Source organism: Phoca vitulina, unplaced genomic scaffold (genome assembly GCF_004348235.1).
Source record: "Phoca vitulina isolate PV1807 unplaced genomic scaffold, GSC_HSeal_1.0 scaffold100, whole genome shotgun sequence".
In the NCBI taxonomy this organism is placed as follows: domain Eukaryota; kingdom Metazoa; phylum Chordata; class Mammalia; order Carnivora; family Phocidae; genus Phoca; species Phoca vitulina.
In genome coordinates, this window is record NW_022589803.1 from 115,347 (window position 1) to 135,159 (window position 19,813).

At 41.2% G+C, this 19,813-nt stretch overlaps 1 protein-coding gene across 1 annotated transcript in view; it reads left to right on the forward strand.

The window, feature by feature from the left end:
- Positions 1-19,813, forward strand: part of LOC116627718 (sodium/glucose cotransporter 1-like) — a 60,181-nt gene that overhangs the window by 21,970 nt on the left and 18,398 nt on the right. Inside the window, 3 exon segments of the mRNA XM_032397602.1 lie at positions 323-403; positions 11,303-11,523; positions 17,704-17,839. Of these exon segments, the coding sequence (XP_032253493.1) occupies positions 323-403; positions 11,303-11,523; positions 17,704-17,839 (438 nt within the window).

Below are 19,813 nucleotides of genomic sequence, written 5' to 3' on the forward strand. Positions count from 1 at the left end.
GAGATTTTATGATTAAAGATGTACTTTTTTCTTTAGGAAAACTACCAGCTTTTCATCCATCCAAAAAAGGGGAAGTAAAGGGAAATTGGGACATAGAAGGGCAAGATAAGAATCCAACAAAAGGTCGTGAGGGATATTAAAGAGAGAAAACAGGACGTACAAAGATTAAACATTGTATTGTAAGACCTATAGACTTAAAGGTACAAAAGGTGTGAATGGAGCAATCTGGGAGGAAGCAAGGATGTAGAATAGGGACACAGAAGTAACTTTCAGCAGAGAGTCTCAAATGTGGCTTTTGTTTCTTTTTCTCCTACCTATTCAGGTGGTTTTGCAGCTGTGGTTTATACTGATACCTTCCATGCTGTTGTTATGGTTCTGGGATCACTCTTGTTAATGGGCTTTGGTAAGTCAATCTTGGAAGACTGGGCACCATGAGTGGAACCTTTGAATCTGATTGTTGCTGAGGGCCACTCCAGCACCTTTGTCTCACAGATGACGAGGCTGAAGCCCTCAGAACCCAAGAGCATTGTCTCAGATCACCCAAAAAGTTGGGGATGGGCAGTGGGGGGGAACTTCTGCTCACTTCAGAAGACAGAAGAGTCGAGAAATAGGAGTGACAATGAAAAACTCTAGTGCTTTGGGACAGTGTCAAGTGGCCCACCCCACTCACCCCCACCTCTGTGCCTCTGTCCATGCTCTTCCTCTCTAGTTAGAAGCCCCTCTCCTCTTCATCCATGTGGTTAAATCCACCCATCAAGTCAACAGAAGATCCACCTCCCCCCCAAAGGTGTGATTCTATGATTATTCCATCTACATGTCTTTTTTCCTGTGGACTCACATCACTACCACATACCACTTAATATTTTTGTGATACATATCTTGATTGTTCATTGATTGTGTCACATAAGAAATTATACCTCCTAGCTCCAAAACTTCTTAAGAACCAAAACCATTGTATCCTGCACATAATGTGCAGTCTGAGGCACATGGTAGGTGCTTATTAAGTAGTAAGAATGAAAATTATAGGGGGGAAAGATGGCGGAGGAGTAGGGGACCCTATTTCAACTGGTCCCCGGAATTGAGCTGGATATCTACCAGACCACTCTGAGCACCCACGAAACCAGCCTGAGATGTAAGAAGATCTGGATCTCGACAAACAGAATATCGCAGGCGGTTGGTTTTGAGGTACGAAGCGGAGAGCCGTGATCCGGCGGGCAGATATCGGAGGATAAACGGCAGCGGGAGGGTGCCTGGACGTGGGGATCGTACACCGCCGGTGAGTGACAGCCTCGCGTGCTGCGGACGGGGCACAGACTCACAGACCAGTAGCGTCGGGAAAGGACTTTAGAGCAGCCCCCAGGGTGGAGGACCAAACCGGCGGGGTCGCGCACACGCGAACTGCAGCCCCCCGGACAGAAACCTGGAGCGACGGTCGCACACACACGAACTGCAGCCTCCGAGACAGAAACCCGGTGCACCGGGGTCCCGCCAGTGAACTGCAACCCCCGGGGTGGAAACCCCGAGCGGCGGAGTCGCGCACACGCAAACTGCAGTCCCTGGGACAGAACCCCAAGTGGCGGAGCCGGGGGCGCTCACGCGAACTGGGAGCAGCTGGTGGTTTTAGAAGCACAAAGGGCAGAGACGTGCCCCGACCTGGAGGCAGGACTGGGAGCGCTGCGGAGGGGCGCACAACCCAGGCCGCTGCAGTTTATAGCAGCACGGACAGAAACGGAGACAGTGTGGCCTGGAGAGCTCACTGAAGAACAGACTGCGGTCTCTCTGCTCTGAGGCAGAGGGTTGGAAACGGTCTCTTCTGCTCTGACTCGTGGAAGAGACGCGGAAAGCCACCAGGGAAAGGCGCCAGAGAACAAAAGCCCCAAAGACTGATTCCCACTGAGCCCATCCCCTGCTACAGGGGCGCAGGGCAACTCCGCCCAAACAGGGTTGTCTGACTAACAGCGGGGCAGGCCCCTCCCGCAGAAGACAGGCTGGGAAAACAAGAGGCCAGCAACCCTAAGGTCCCAAGAAAACAGGTGCATCATGCTTGGGTTCTGGTCAATAATTTCGACTCTATACATTCCCTCAAACACCCATCAACAGAATGACTAGGAGGAGGAGCCCCCAAAACAGAAAAGACTCAGAGATTATGACTTATGCTGCAGATTTACAAATGGATGCAGATATAACCAAGATGTCAGAGATGGAATTCAGGCTAGCAATTGTGAAGACAATGGCTAGAATGGAGAAATCAATTAATGGCAACATAGAGTCTCTAAGGGCAGAAATAAAAGATGAATTGGCAGAACTTAAAAATGCTATCAATGAGATCCAATCCAATCTAGATAATCTAACAGCTAGGGTAACTGAGACAGAAGAGAGAATAAGCGATCTGGAAGACAGTATAATAGATAAAAAGGAAAAAGAGGAGGCCAGGGAAAAACAACTCAGAGTCCATGAAAATAGAATCAGAGAAATAAGTGACACCATGAGGCGTTCCAATGTCAGAATCATTGGAATCCCAGAGGGAGTGGAGAGAGAGAGAGAGGGCTAGAAGATGTATTTGAGCAAATCGTAGCTGAGAACTTCCCTAATCTGGGGAATGAAACAAACATTCGAGTCCTAGAGGCAGAGAGGACCCCTCCTAAGATCAAGGAAAACAGGCCAACACCCCAGCATGTAATAGTAAAACTTACAAATCTTAGAACCAAGGAAACCATCTTAAGGGCAGTTAGGGGGAAGAGAGTCCTTACGTACAGAGGGAGGAACATCAGAATAACGTCAGACCTATCCACAGAGACCTGGCAAGCCAGAAAGGCCTGGCAAGACATATTCAGGGTACTAAATGAGAAGAACATGCAGCCAAGAATACTTTATCCGGCAAGGCTTTCATTTAGAATGGATGGAGAGATGCAGAGCTTCCACGACCAGCAGAAGTTGAAAGAATATGTGACCACTAAGCCGGCCCTGTAAGAAATATTAAGGGGGGTTCTATAAAAGGAGAAAGACCCCAAGAGTGATCTACAACAGAAATTTACAGGGACAATCTATAAAAACAATGTCTTCACAGGCAACATGATGACAATTAATTCATATCTTTCAATAATCACTCTCAACGTGAATGGCCTAAACGCTCCCATAAAATGGCACAGGGTTGCAGATTGGATAAAAAGACAGGACCCATCCATATGCTGTCTACAAGAGACTCATTTTGAACCTAAAGATACATCCAGACTGAAAGTGAAGGGATGGAGATCTATCTTCCATGCCAGCGGACCTCAAAAGAAAGCTGGGGTAGCAATTCTTATATCAGACAAATTAGATTTTAAACTGAAGTCTGTAATAAGAGACACAGAAGGACACTATATCATTCTTAAAGGGTCTATCCAACAAGAAGATCTAACAATTGTAAATATCTATGCCCCCAACATGGGAGCAGCCATCTACATAAGCCAACTGTTTACCAAAATAAAGAGTCATATTGATAACAATACGTTAATTGTAGGAGACCTCAATACTCCACTCGCAGCAATGGACAGATCATCTAAGCACAAAATCAACAAGGAAACAAGAGCTTTGAATGATACATTGGACCAAATGGACCTCATAGATATTTACAGAACATTCCACCCTAAAACAACAGAATACTCATTCTTCTTGAGCGCATATGGAACTTTCTCCAGAATAGACCATATACTGGGTCACAAATCAGGTCTCAACCGATACCAAATGATTGAGACTATTCCCTGCATATTCTCAGACCACAATGCTCTAAAGCTGGAACTCAATCACAAGAAAAAATTTGGAAGAAATTCAAACACTTGGAAGCTAAAGACCACTCTGCTCAAGAATGTTTGGGTCAACCAAGAAATCAAAGAAGAACTTAAACAATTCATGGAAATCAATGAGAACGAAAACACATCAGTCCAAAACCTATGGGATACTGCAAAGGCGGTCCTAAGGGGGAAATACATAGCCATCCAAGCCTCACTCAAAAAAATAGAAAAATCCCGAATTCACCAACTAACTCTACACCTTAAAGAACTAGAGAAAAAGCAACAAACGACGCCTAAGCCATGCATTAGAAGAGAAATAATTAAAATTAGAGCAGAAATCAATGAATTAGAAACCAGAAACACAGTAGATCAGATCAATGAAACTAGAAGCTGGTTCTTTGAAAGAATTAATAAGATCAATAAACCACTGGCCAGACTTATCCAAAAGAAGAGAGAGGACCCAAATTAATAAAATTGTGAATGAAAGAGGAGAGATCACGACTAACACCAAGGAAATAGAAACAATTATTAGAAGTTATTATCAACAACTATATGCCAATAAACTGAGCAATCTGGATGAAATGGGGGCCTTCCTGGAAACCTATAAGCTGCCAAGACTGAAACAGGAAGAAATTGACAACCTGAATAGGCCAATAACCAGTAACGAGATTGAAGCAGTGATCAAAAACCTCCCAAAAAACAAGAGTCCAGGGCCTGATGGATTCCCTGGGGAATTCTACCAAACATTCAAAGAAGAAATAATACCTATTCTACTGAAGCTGTTTCAAAAAATAGAAACAGAAGGAAAACTTCCAAACTCATTCTATGAGGCCAGCATTACCTTAATCCCCAAACGAGGCAAAGACCCTATCAAAAAGGAGAATTTCAGACCAATATCCCTGATGAACATGGATTCCAAAATCCTCAACAAAATCCTAGCTAATAGGATCCAACAATACATTAAAAGGATCATCCACCACGACCAAGTGGGATTTATCCCCGGGATGCAAGGGTGGTTCAACATTCGCAAATCAATCGATGTGATAGAACACATTAATAAGAGGAGGGAGAAGAACCATATGGTCCTCTCAGTTGATGCAGAAAAAGCATTTGACAAAATACAACATCCTTTCCTGATTAAAACTCTCCAGAGTATAGGGATAGAGGGAACATTCCTCAAGCTCATAAAATCCATCTATGAAAAACCCACAGCGAATATCATCCTCAATGGGGAAAAGCTGAGAGCCTTTCCCTTAAGATGAGGAACACGTCAAGGGTGCCCACTCTCACCACTGTTGTTCAACATAGTACTAGAAGTCCTAGCAACAGCAATCAGACAACAAAAAGAAATAAAAGGTATTCAAATTGGCAAAGAAGTCAAACTCTCTCTTTTCGCAGACAACATGATACTTTATGTGGAAAACCCAAAAGACTCCACGCCCAAATTACTAGCACTCATCCAGCAATTCAGTAATGTGGCAGGATACAAAATCAATGCACAGAAATCAGTTGCTTTCTTATACACTATAGAAGTTGCTTTCTTATACGCAACTGTAGAAAGAGATATTAAAGAAACGATTCCATTTACAATAGCACCAAAACCCATAAGATACCTCGGAATAAACCTAACCAAAGAGGTAAAGGATCTATACTCTAGGAACTACAAAACACTCATGAAAGAAATTGAAGAAGACACAAAAAGATGGAAAAATATTCCATGCTCATGGATCGGAAGAATAAACATTGTTAAAATGTCTATGCTACCCAGAGCAATCTATACCTTCAATGCCATCCCGATCAAAATTCCAATGACATTTTTCAAAGTGCTGGAACAAACAATCCTAAAATTTGTATGGAATCAGAAAAGACCCCGAATCGCCAAGGAGATGTTGAAAAAGAAAAACAAAGCTGGGGGCATCATGTTGCCTGATTTCAAGCTATATTACAAAGCAGTGATCACCAAGACAGCATGGTACTGGCACAAAAACAGACATACAGACCAATGGAACAGAATAGAGAACCCAGATATGGACCCTCAACTCTATGGTCAAATAATCTTTGACAAAGCAGGAAAAAACATGCAATGGAAAAAAGACAGTCTCTTCAATAAATGGTGCTGGGAAAATTGGACAGCCACATGCAGAAGAATGAAACTCGACCATTCTCTAACACCACTCACAAAGATAAACTCAAAGTGGATGAAAGACCTCAATGTGAGACAGGAATCCATCAAAATCCTAGAGGAGAACATAGGCAGTAACCTCTTTGACATCGGCCACAGCAACTTCTTTCAAGATACATCTCCAAAAGCTAGTGAACCAAAAGCAAAAATGAACTTTTGGGACTTCATCAAGATAAAAAGCTTCTGCACAGCAAAGGAAACAGTCAACAAAACAAAGAGGCAACCCACAGAATGGGAGAAGATATTTGCAAATGACACTACAGATAAAGGGCTGGTATCCAAAATCTATAAAGAACTTCTCAAACTCAACACCCAAAAAACAAATAATCAAGTCAAAAAGTGGGCAGAAGAGATGAACAGACACTTCTCCGAAGAAGACATACAAATGGCTAACAGACACATGAAAAAATGTTCATCGTCATTAGCCATCAGGGAAATCCAAATCAAAACCACACTGAGATACCACCTTACACCAGTTAGAATGGCCAAAATGGACAGGGAAAGAAACAACAAATGTTGGAGAGTTGTGGAGAAAGGGGAACCCTCTTACACTGTTGGTGGGAATGCAAGTTGGTACAGCCACTTTGGAAAACAGTGTGGAGGTTCCTCAAAAATTTAAAAATAGAGCTACCCTATGACCCAGCAATTGCACTACTGGGTATTTACCCCAAAGACACAGATGTAGTGAAAAGGAGGGCCATATGCACCCCAATGTTCATAGCAGCAATGTCCGCAATAGCCAAACTGTGGAAAGAGCCGAGATGCCCTTCAAGAGATGAATGGATAAAGAAGATGTGGTCCATATATACAATGGAATATTACTCAGCCATCAGAAAAGATGAATACCCAACTTTTACATCAACATGGATGGGACTGGAGGAGATTATGCTAAGTGAAATAAGTCAAGCAGAGAAAGTCAATTATCATATGGTTTCACTTATTTGTGGAACATAAGGAATAACATGGAGGACATTAGGAGAAGGAAGGGAAAAATGGGCGGGGGAAATTGGAGGGAGAGATGAACCATGAGAGACTATGGACCTGAGAAACAAACAGGGTTTTAGAGGAGAGGGGGGAGGGGGGATTGGTTAGCCCGGTGGTGGGTATTAAGGAGGGCACGTACTGCATGGAGCACTGGGTATTATACAAAAACAATGGATCGTGGATCACTACATCAAAAACTAATGATGTATTGTATGGTGACTAACATAACATAATAAAATTTAAAACTACCAAAAAAAAAAAATGAATGAAAATTATAGCTAATATGAATCAAGTATCAGGTACTACTAGATAGCCATTTATCCATATTGCCTCATTTAATCACCACAGCCACCATGATGCATAACTGCTATCGTTATCCCCATTTTACAGATGAGGAAACTAAGTTATTCAGTTAAGTAACTTGCTCATGAGACACACCAAGAGCAGAACTCATAGCTGGGTCTCTAAACACCAAAGCCCAGTATGTCAACTAATATATTACAGTATCTGTAATGGCAGGTGCACTTACCTTAAAATGGAAGTTTCCTTCCACTAGCTAAGATAATGACCTTAGTGAGGTTGGTGTTAGACACTGCTCCATGGGTCAGAGATTGGTCTTACATAAATCTAGAAGGAACAACTCTTGGCTCAGGTATTGAAAAATTATTGAAATGGTATGTGAATACAGTTGAAGGACTATGGCTCCATAGAGCATATTGTTGAACCCCATTAAATGAGAAATGATAGAATCAGAGTCTCATAATCCTCAGTTTAGTAAGCATTAGTGTGCAGTTACAGGGTAACTGGGGGGTTACTCAGGGGTACTCAATGCTTTATTGCTGGAACACAAAATACATGTCAGGCATGAGCCAAGGAATTTTTTAATAATCTGGGAAGCAACGACTAATTTGAGTGACAAAACTCTCTAAACTATAAAACACACTAAGCCATTGTGTTTAATTATGTACTATTATTAAATAGTAACATTTTTTAAACCTACCAAGTTCACCCCAATAGTTGAAAATGACATCCAATTAAACTTTAAGAGCAGGTGGAATATTCTATTTGATGTTAGCAATTATATCTCTAAATAATTATATATTCTTTACTGTTATAGACTGAATGTTTGTCTCCCCCCGCCAAAAATTCATATGTTGATATCCTAACTCTCAATTGTGATGGGAGGTGGGACCTTTGGGAAGTGATTAGGTCTTGAGGGCAGAGCACTCATGAATGGCATTAGTACTCTTATAAAAGAGGCCCCAGAGAACCCCTTCACTTTTTCCACCATTTGTGGACACATTAAGAAGATGGCCATCTGTGAGCAAAGAAGGAGATCCTCATTAGACACCCAATCAGCCAGCACTCGATCTCAGACTTCCTAGCCTCCAGAACTGTGGGAAGTAAATATTCATAGTTTATAAGTCATCCAATCTATGACATTTTGTTATAGCAGCCCAAACAGACTGACATTTTCTGAGAAATGTAATGGGATTTTTAAAATTGGGGCATTCATGTTAGTTCTTTTGGTAAGTAAGCAATTTTAAAGTAGTGGAATAATTGTTTTTCTTTTTAAAATATGTAAGAATTTATACATCCAAATGAGTGTTGTTCAAAATAGTCACCATAAAACTCCATGTATATACAATTGCAATTTTTAATTTTTAACTAATACACACAGAGGTAAACAAAACAAAAAGGTACCCGGTGAAATACTTGTTGCCCTCAGTTTCTCAGTTCAGCTCTCCAGAGACAACCAGTATTATAGTTTTGTGCATATCCTTCCAGAGATATCCTTCATATATACAATCATTGTTTTATCTATGAAATGGATACATAGGTAGAATCAAAACAAAATTTTGTGGCCTGCTTTTCCACCACTGGTACTATATCTGGGGCAAATTTCTATGTCTGTGAATAGAGATCTACTACATCTTTTTGGTTTTGTATTTGTAATAAACTTTATTGAAAAGAACCCAAGTCAAAGTTGTAGCTAGATGAAATATCACAAAGTGAACACACTCTGGTAACCAGCATCCAGGTCAAGAATTAACTTTTTGGTTCCTTGCTTTCCAAACTTAGTTTTTGTTTCTTTTTCTTGCCTTATTACACAGGCCTGTGTATTCAACACAGTGTTGAACAGAAGCAGAGACAACAGGCATCCTTGTCTCATTCCCAATTTAGAGGGAAAGCTTTGGATATTTTACCATTAAATAAATTATTTGCTGTCAATTTTTTGTAGATACTCTTTGCCAGACTAACAAGTTATCTTCTATTCCTAGTTTGCTACAATTGTTTATCATGAACAGGTTTTGAATTGTAGCAAGTGTTTTTTCCACTTCTACTGAGAAGATTATATTATTTTTCTCCTCTATTCTGTTAACACAGTGAATTGTTTTGAATGTTAACTCAATCTTGCATTCTTGGAATAAACCCAGCTTATTGAGGCATACCCCAAATTCCTCTCTAGAGTGGCTGTATTAACTTTTGTTCTCAGCAATATATGTGAGAATATGTGTTCCCTAGCCTTTCATGGTTGTTCATGGTGTTCAAGACTTTTTAAAAATTTGCCAAATAGGTGAAGAAGAAAAAGTATATCATTCTTGTTTTAATTGGAAGTTCCCAGATACTGGTGAGGTTGAACATCATTTCATATACTTAGTGGCCATTTGTAGTTCCTCTTTCATGAATTACCCATTCGTATTCTCTACCATATTTCTTCTGAGTAGTTTCCCTTGGCTGTCAGTGTATAGGAGTTCTTTATACATGACACAAATTTCTTCTTTAAGTCTAATTTTTAACTTGATTTCAGTCATATAAATTTTAAATTTTGAGGTCAAATTTATCAACCTTCCTTTTCTTTTTTGTATCTTGTCTAAGAATATACTCCCTAACTCATAAAGATACTCTGGTTTTTTTCTAATAACTTTGTACTTTTGTATTTTACCTTTTTTTAATCCACATGGAATTCATTTGTAGAAGTGCCATGAGGTATCTTATTGATTTTATGGTCAGTCAGTATTCTTTCATTGACTAGTTTTGACTCCAAATGATTCTGAACACATTTCAAAACTCAAGTTTGTATCAAAGGAGCATGGTTTAATATGCCAAAATAAAAGGGTTTTTTTAGTTAAGTAAATGGAATTATGGGTGTTTTTGTGCCTTTTAAAAAATATTTTTCTGGGCGCCTGGGTGGCTCAGACGGTTGAGCGTCTGCCTTCGGCTCAGGTCATGATCCCAGGGTCCTGGGATCGAGTCCCGCATCGGGCTCCCTGCTCCTTGGGAGCCTGCTTCTCCCTCTGCTTCTCTCTCTCTCTCTCTCTGTCTCTCATGAATAAATAAATAAACTCTTTAAAAAAAAATATTTTTCTTTAGGGCACCTGGGTGGCTCAGTCGGTTGAATGGCCAACTCTTGATTTCAGCTCAGGTCATGATCGCAGGGTCCTGGGATCGAGCCCTGTGTCAGGCTCTGGCACTCAGCAGGAAGTCTGCTTAAGGATTCTCTCTCTCCTTCTGACTCCCCCACTCACTCTTTCTCTCTCTCTCTAAAACAAGTAAATCTTTAAAAAAATTTTTTTTCTTTAATGTTAAGCTTGTATAACACTTAGGATATTGAGAGATAAATGCCATAGACTATGAAGAAATTTTCAAGTATGACATTTTATAAATATTTTGTTGGCATTGTAGGAAAGTGAATATTAATTTGTTTTAATCAAGATTCTTAAGAGAGCTTGTGATAGAACTTTAGTTCAAAACTAGTATAAGCAAATAAGTACCTTCATGGCTCATGTAAGTAAAAATTCCAGGGGCACACTACCTTCAGTGATGGCTAGATCCAGGGTTCTGAATGAACCAGGTAGACAAGAGAGCTTCAAACTGTTAAACTAGCTTAGAACCCTAAAGAACAGAAGCAGGCAATTCTGGTTCCTTAAGCAGAGGACTCCTGGGACAGATTCCAGTAAGCCCAGTTTGGGTCTCATATCTATTCCTGACACATCAGTTGTTGCCCATGGGACAGAAAGCATTGGCCAGGCCTGGGGTATGTGCCAGATTGGAATGGTGGACAGTTTGATGAGGCCCACCTAAGCCACACAGGATGGAATGCAACTGGGAAGAGGGGTTCTGCTACCAGAAGTGGGAGGTGGGGTGTGGGCACACAACCATGATTGTCCACTATACTCATTTCTCTTTGGAAGAGGTGATGTCTTTTCTTAGGCACATATAGTCTTGACTATTTTTCAGTCCATTGTGCTTTTTATACTAGGTACATTCAATGAAACTAGGTCTCACTTTGTAATCTTGGGTCTTCAAACATGCATTACTGTATAGTTTAAGGTACTGATAAATTTTATGGTGTTTTAAGCCTTTCAGAAAGTGGGAGGATACCAGGAGCTATTGCATAAATACCCAGACAGTAAGGCAAACCTAATCCATGAAGGAAATTGGACTGCCAAGCCGGAATGTTTTATTCCTCGCCTGGATTTTTTCCATATCTTCCGAGATCCCATCACTGGAGACCTCCCATGGCCTGGAATCGTCTTTGGTGTCTCCACCCTCTCCTTATACTACTGGTGCACTGATCAGGTAACTACACATGGTGCGGCTAAAGTGACTGCATTGGAGGCTGGTGGTCCTCAGTGCATTCCAGGCTTTCCCAGTCTCTACAACAGGCAACAGTTGGCCTGTCTGCACTCAGTGATCAGGGGTCCCTTCCAGTCTTTATTTATTGCCTAAAGAACTTGATAAGAAATTCTGTTTGAAAGGAATTTCACAGCCCCATCTATAACACATCAACTATTTTCATTTTTTTTTCTTCTTCACTATCATTATCTAAAAAGCACAGTCTTTTTGGAATGAAAAATATGTCAGTTCTCCCCAACTGCATCCATAAATTAAATGCAACCAATCAGTATTTCAGTTGGATTTTTTAAGGACTCAAACTTGTTCTAAAAAAAATATGGCTCACTATCAATGGTAGATCATTAAATATAATGTGAAATATTCATATAGTGCAAAGGCAATAAAGAAAGAAAAAGGAAGTACAGCTACACACAATAATATGGATGATCTTCAAGCTTGATGCCAAATAAAAGAAGCTAGACACAGATGCCTAGGCACTGCATGATTACATTTTTATAAAGTTTACCACAGGCAGTGCTAACTTATGTCATTTAGGAATACACAGTAAGTGGCAAAAAAAAATTATAAAGAAAAGCCAGGAAGAAATAAAGTCATGAAAGCAGTCATTTCTGGAGCAAGGGAAGGGGTTGAGATGAAAAAATAAGTCACATGTGGCAGCATTATTTATAATTACCACAAGGTGGGAAACAACCCAGATGTTCACTCATGAATGAATGAATAAATAGAATGTGTATCCATTCATTGGAATATTATTCAGCCATAAAAAGGAATGAAGTACTACACATGCTATAGCTTGAATGGATCTTGAAAACATTATTCTAAGTGGAAGAAGCCAGACACAAATGATCATCTATTGTATGATTCCCTTTATACAAAATGTCCAGAGTAGGCAAATCCATAGAGACAGAAATCCAATTAGTGTTTGCCAGGGGCTGGGAGAGGAGAAATGGAGGGGGGCAGCTTAATGAATATGGGTGTTCTTCCGAGGTGATGAAAAGTTTTGAAACTAGAGAGAAGTGGTGATTGCATAAGATTGGGAATGCAATGAAGGCTACTGAATTCTTTAAAATGGTGATTTATATAGTACATGAATTTCACCTCAATTTTTACAAAAAAAAAAAAAAGAACCACAGAAAGGCTTCTGGGGTACCTGCAATGTTCCATCTGAATGTGGATAGTTGTTATAGTATATGCTCTTAATGTGCTACAGTGTGCTTTCATGTGTTATATAATGATTTAAAAAAAAAGATTTAAACATTTTATGGAAGAAGAAAATGCCACAAATCGCTAGCTCAAGTTTGAAACTGAAGAACAAAGGGGGAGAACTTGCCAAACCAGATTTTAAACATCTACAAAGTAGCAGCAATAAAAACAGTTTGAAACATCCAAGAATAGACACACAGACTCGTGGAACAGAATAAAGAGGTCAGGCAGATTCTTGTACTTATAGGAATTTAATATGTATCCAAGGAGGCTTTAGAAATCAATGGGGAGATACATACTCTTTGATGTTGTTAGAAGACCTGACTGACTATTAGGAGTAACAACACTTCACCCCCACCTAACACTTAGTACAAAGGTGGACTTTGGGTGGGTTAAAGACTTAAATGTGGAAAGTAAAGCTAGATATTTAAGGGAGGATAACAGAATATTTTTGAGACAGAGTGGGGGGAGTACAAATCATATTGATTTGATCACATTACATATAAGTACTTTTTAATAAAGTACTATAGACAAAATTGACAGATGACAGATTAGAGAAGATTATTAGAAATGTTTATTATGAACAAGAGACTAATAGCAAATCCACAAAAAAAGGGAGCTCCAGTAGATATGTGGACAAAAGATAATGACAGGCAATTTATAAAAAAGGAAATCCAAACAAGCATAAAACAAGCATATAACCCAGTTATGAGGGAAGTGCAACTTAAAACCACAAGAAGACTGACAAAAATTAGAAAGATTGATAATGCCAAGTTTGGAGAGATTGTGGATGTTTAAGAACCCTCGTGTACTCCTGGTGGAAGTATAGACTGGTGCAATCTATTCTGGAAGGTAATCCAGCAGTATTTGATAAAAGTAAGTATATTGTATTCTAAGCTAGTAGTGGTGTTCCTTGGAAGCTACCTAAAATATCCTCATGCAAGTTCATGATGGACTATATATGAGGCATTGATCACAGTGTTGATTGTGCTTGTTACTCCAAAGTGGGTAGATAAAATGGTGGGGTCGGGGGGGCAGTAATACTGTGGAATACTATGCAGTCATAGGAGCAATGGACTAGATGATACATAGCAACACTGATAGGTCTTTAAAATGTAGTGAATGGATGGACAAGAAACAAGATGATATCCAGAGCAGTAGCTCTGGGTTTTTTTAATTTGTATTCCTGCCCATCTATTTATTATATGTTTAATGATGCTACTTTACCTAGAAGATAAGAAAAATTTTCTATATTTTTCTTTTCAATTTCTTCTACAACTTTAAAAGTTGCCCCTGGCCTTCCACATCTGACAGTGGGTAAACTAGATTTCCTGAACTACCTCCCAAAACAAAATTTTCTAGTTATACTGGGTAAAATGTAACAAACATCTTTTTATAGTCATAGCAAAGCTCATAAGAAATGAAGAAAATCTCCGGAGACTGAAAAAAACAAAGAACTGAACTCAAGAGAGTTAAGCTGGTGGGGACACTGATGGTGCCCTGACAGCATTTACCAAGCCGGGATTTCCAAAGCTTAGATTTAACTGGCCAGGTGAGAACAGGAGAAAGGCCTTGAGTTCATGAGTATTGAATAGTGAAGGCTGTAACCTCAGTGAAAAGATAGACCAGGAAAATATCTGCCCACTAGCAAGGAGAAACAAAATGCCCCAACCTGAGTCCCAGGAGGAGGAAAGAAGTCTCCCTTGAAGATTCACAAGGTCAGGTTGGCCTTCCTATACATTTGGGGTTTTAATTTAAAGTTTTAACTTAACTTAATTCCCTGTATGGTCAGGGAAACCCCATGGGAAGAAATGAACATAAACTCATCCAAAATTTTTATATACCAACCTGGCTAGAGTAATGGTGGAATTTCCCTGGAGGGATGCACCCTCAACCAAGGTCTTGCAGGATTCCCATAAATAAATGCCTGCTCAACATGAGCCTCTAAACCAAAATTAGAAAATATAGAAGAATCAAACCACCTTGAGCAAGAAACAGCTGAATTAGTACCCCCAAATTTCAGAAAATCAAGGTATTAGATACCAAAAACAAACAAACAAACAAAAAAGCATGTTTAAAGAAATAGAAGGAATGCCTTGGTGGCTCAGTCGGTGAAACATCTGCCTTTGGCTCAGGTCATGATCCCAGGGTCCTGGGATCAAGCCCCACATTGGGCTCCTTGCTCAGCGGGGATCCTCCTTCTCCCTCTGCCTGCTGTTCTCTCTCCCTCTCTCTCTGTCTCTCTCTATCTCTCTGAAAAATAAATAAATAAAATCTTTTTAAAAATAAAGAAATAAAAATGGAACTGAAAACCTTAACGCCATTCTATCAAAAACAGATATGAAAACTCAAACTTCTAAAAATGAAAACTATGCTCATTGAAATGTGAAACTTAGTAACTGTTAAAATAGCAGATTAAAGGGACGCCTGACTGGCTCGGTGGGAGGAGCACACGACTCTTGATCTCCATCATGAGTCTGAACCCCACATTGGGTGTAGAGATTACTTAAATAAATAAATAAACTTTTAAAAAATAACAGATTAAACACACTGAAGGGAAAAAATAGTCATCTGAAAGCAAGAACTGAAGAAATAGAAAGCACAAAACTGGAAAGTGTGAAAGAGAAACAAAGTGACATGGAAGAGAGAATCAGGATTAAAATACACCTCATTGGAGTTCCAGAAGAAAAGGAGAGAGAAGCAATATTTTAAGAGAAAGTGGCGGAGAATTTTTACAATTGCTGAAAGAGCAGGAAGCATCAGATTCCAGAATCACAGTGAATCAAGCAGAAATAATTTACAAATCCACACAAAGAAATGGAATGAAACCATAATGAAAGTTCAGAACATCAAAGACAAGGAGAAGACTTTGAAAGGCACCTGAGAGGAAAGATTACTGATAAAAAGAAGACAGTTATGCCAGCAATAAACTTCTCAGCTTCAACAATGTAACCCAAAGGTAGAGGAGTAAAATTTTCAAAGTCATTGAGGAAAATGTCACCTCTAAAGTACATGCCCAGCTGAGGTCTTATTCATGACCAAGGGCAAAATCAAGACACAACCTTCCCTAAAGAAGGACTGAAAGATGTAAATAAAGAAAAAGGTAATACTCATGAGCAAGAAAGAATAGTTAGCAAAAATATTAACAGGAACATGAGCAAATGGGCTGAAAAATAATAATTACAAATACAAGAAGTGAAAAACAGGACAAAACTAAAATATTGTACCACTGTTTGGAGTTAAATCTGTCTGTGGACTCTAAATTGTTCAGAAGGTGGGGATGTTGATTTACTTTAGACTCGAAATTGTATCTATGTGAAAATTTTAAGGATCATTATTAAAAACACAGAAGTAGTCGGGTGCCTGGGTGGCTCAGTCGGTTAAGCGTCCAACTCTTGATATCGGCTCAGGTCATGATGTCAGGGTCATGAGATCGAGGCCCGTGTTGAGCTCCACATTCAGCGTGGAGTCTGCTTGAGATTCTCTCTCTCCCTCCCCCCTCTGCCCTCCCCCACCTCAACTAAATAAATAAATAAATCTTTAAAAAAAAACACAGAAATGGAATATATAACTTCTAACTAGTACAGAAAATGACTTAAGAAAAATTGTTAATTAAAAGAGAGGCAAACAAACTAATGGAAGGAAAATTGTTAACTTTCCCCACTACCATTTTAAACAATAATCCTCTCCTTGCCCCACTTTGTAATATATGACAATATACAACAGTGCTTAGAGCTTTCTACATGGGATTTCTACATTGCCTTTATAATCACCCTTCCCTCAGAACAAGAGTCACATTTCTGCCCTTGCCCTACTCCTTCATCCCCTCCCTTGAGAGACCATCTCTTATGTGCATGGGACTAAACAAAGACCAGGAAGTGCAGCCTGGCTGCCCACCCCTACCTGCTCTGCAGAAGCCCAAGTACACTGAGCCATTAGCAACAGGATGCCAGTGGACCTCTCAAGAAGCAGTACCTAGTGCTTGAGGAGAACCACTTTGGGGTTCTTCCTCCTGATATTAAAATGATGCATTTGAAAAATAAAGAAAACCTAAAGAGGAAAATAACAGTCCTGCCTGTTAATTTCACCATGCCAGCGTGAATCCCTATTATGTCAGTTTATTCCTGTGCACTTTTTTCTCAGTGTAGAGTCTCGGTGTATATGCTGCTGTTGTATCCTGTATGCCTCTTAGTTACTATCACACTGTGAGCACTTTTCCCATTATCTAAATTTTCTTCAGAAACATACTTTTAGTACATATATAATATTGCATTGTTGTGATGCACTGGACCATGTCTTTATGCACTTTCTTAAATGCTTCTCCACCTGCCAGCTATACCGTTCTCTTCGGCCTGAGCGCACACTGCTTATGGTAGGAGCACCATGAAATGGGTTGTGAAACATCTCCTAGGAGATTTTGCATTTGAAATGTCTATGCTAGTTCATTTCAATTTAGATGAATGAAGTCAGTCCCAGTTCTAAAAACTCTTTATGGGCCAGGGACCCACCTTTGCTTTGATTGATGTCACAAGGACCCTCTTCCTTCTGCCTGGCAGGGGCAGTCTCTGGCCTCTAGGAGGGAGTCTTGTCCTTGCCAGGGGACAGCTTGTAAGCACTGTGCCTCCATAATTGGTGTGCAGTGCTAACGAGGCCAAGGTCACGCACGCCATTCCCGTCCCCTCAGGCAACTGTGCACTGAGCAAAACATGCTCATTGGTCACATGCGCCTCCCCTGGCCCTGGATGCCCTGGAGATGCCTGGATGATTGGGGTGAGCAGCTCAGCAAAAACCCACCAGAGGGCACATCCTGCTGCCGCGGCAGGTCACAACTGTCCTGTCGCTGTGCTGAGGTGGCCCAGGCTTGATGCACTCTGCTAGAGCCATCACCCCCTCCCTCACCCATCTGTGTTTCCTTGGCAGATTTTTGTCCAGCGATGCCTGGCAGGGAAGAACATGTCTCACGTGAAAGGCGGCTGTGTCCTTTGTGGGTGCCTGAAGCTGCTGCCCATGTTCAGCATAGTGATGCCGGGAATGATCAGCCATGTCTTGTTCCCGGGTAAATCCTTAATTCTGATGTGTTCACACTGATCAACTTCTCTTTTCTTAAGAGAGACCTTAGAGAGTATTTGGGGTCATCAGGCCTCCCACAGTATGGGGATTGAGATGCCCCAGATTGCTTTCAAGGGAGCTAAAGGGTTCAGATTAAGAGGGCAGCCAAACAGAAGTCTGGCAGAGACCATGGATGTAGGTGGCAAGAGAGAAATTCCATGAGAGAAGTTCAGATAGGGAAGAGCCGACCAATGTTCCATGCAGCCGGAGCCCAGTCTCTGCCAGGGCTTGGAGGCACGGTCTGCAGGAAGGTTACTTGCTCCCCTTGAATTGTGTGCATCAGCATGGCACACGTGCCAGGCACTGTGCTGGGGACCTGACAGATGCTGTCACTGCTCACTCAGACCTTGAGGTGGGCTTTTGTAGCCTCATTGAACAGATGAGGAATGTCAGAGGGGGAGCTCAAGGTAAACCCCCAAAGTGGGTCTGACTCAGGCCCATGTTCTTTCCATTAAATGCTAGCAAAATATCTGTTTCCCTTAATGAGCTATCATAACTCTGTGGATATATCTCATTCCCATTTCAACCTAGTTTTACTAGCTGTACTGTCTCTCAGGGTATCTGGTTTGTTTATTCATTAAACCTACATGGAGCACTTTTTCTGATAGGTGCAGCCACTGGGTCAAAGCAGGTGGCTTCCATGGGAGTCTTCTGCTGCTGAACTTTGACAAGGCCAAACAGAATGTAAAACACTGGTTACTGCTAAGTAATATGTGTAGGAGACATCTCTAAGCCTAATTCATCCTTCAGTCTGCCCCAAGACATGCCTCTTTTTTTTAATCCTAACTCCCTTCCAGCTTTAACAGAGAGAAAGGCTTTGTTTCAACATTCCCAGATTTGGTCTTTGGCTGCCAGGTGGCATTTTGGGATTTCATAGGTGGTACCTCCTCATAGGTTAGGAAATATGCTATTGTGCTCTCTAGGACCCCCAGAGTGCCCTGGGCTTTGCAGACCTGCCTCCCCACCCCACCCTACCGCACTCCACAGCACGGATCGCCCTACTCACTGAGGAAGGAGCCCCGACAGAATCACATGTATCTTGGACTCTAGAGAGGAAGCTGCTAAGGGAGGGGGGAAAGAAAGAGTGGGTTTCAAGAACCCAGACTCTCTCCAGCCTTCTGACCACGGGGTGAACAGAGTTGATGGAATGCACTGATGGGGAGCCCTTAGGGTGAGAAGAACCTGGAACCACTTGTCTCTAACCCTCAGAAATGGCCAGACTCACATATCCATTTGCACATGCCAGGTGTATAAAGCCAGAAAGCCATTTATCACGGAAGGTTGGCACCTGTCCATGTTCCTGGAAGAGTATGCTTTTCCAATAACCAAAATGCTCTTGGCCCTAGATTCTGGGTCTCTCCCCTGGCCAGAGCTGGGGGCCAGACACTGCCAACTGCCAACGTGTGATTCTCAAAATCTGGTTTTCCATGTAGGCCACTGTATTATTTGGGGTTCTTGGTTGAACATGATGTGTACCTTTTTAGCTCCTCTTCCTTCAGAGCTAGTGTTACCCTCAGGCCATCTGGTGGCAAGGTGGTTGCCAGCAGCACCAGGCCTCTATCCCACAAGCTCAACAACTCCCACCAAGTGTTTCCTTCCCCAGCTGTTCCAGCAAAAATCCCAGATGAGTCTTAGTGAACTCACTTGAGTGATAGGGACCGGTCATTGTGGCCAAGGAGAAGGAATTTCCAGAATGGCCAGGCCTGGTTCCTGGGCCCTTCTTACACTACCCCAAGTGTCACGGAGGTTCTGTTACCCAAAGTAGGAGGCAAGGAGAGTGGGCAGATGTAAATGGATGCAGCTGCCCCTGAGTTTTTAGTCTTCCTCAAAATGTTTGGTAACCAGTGCTTAAGCTGGAGAACTGTCCCCAGTCAAATAGCTTGCTCTACCCATAAACCAGGGCAATATCCTGCTTCTTCGT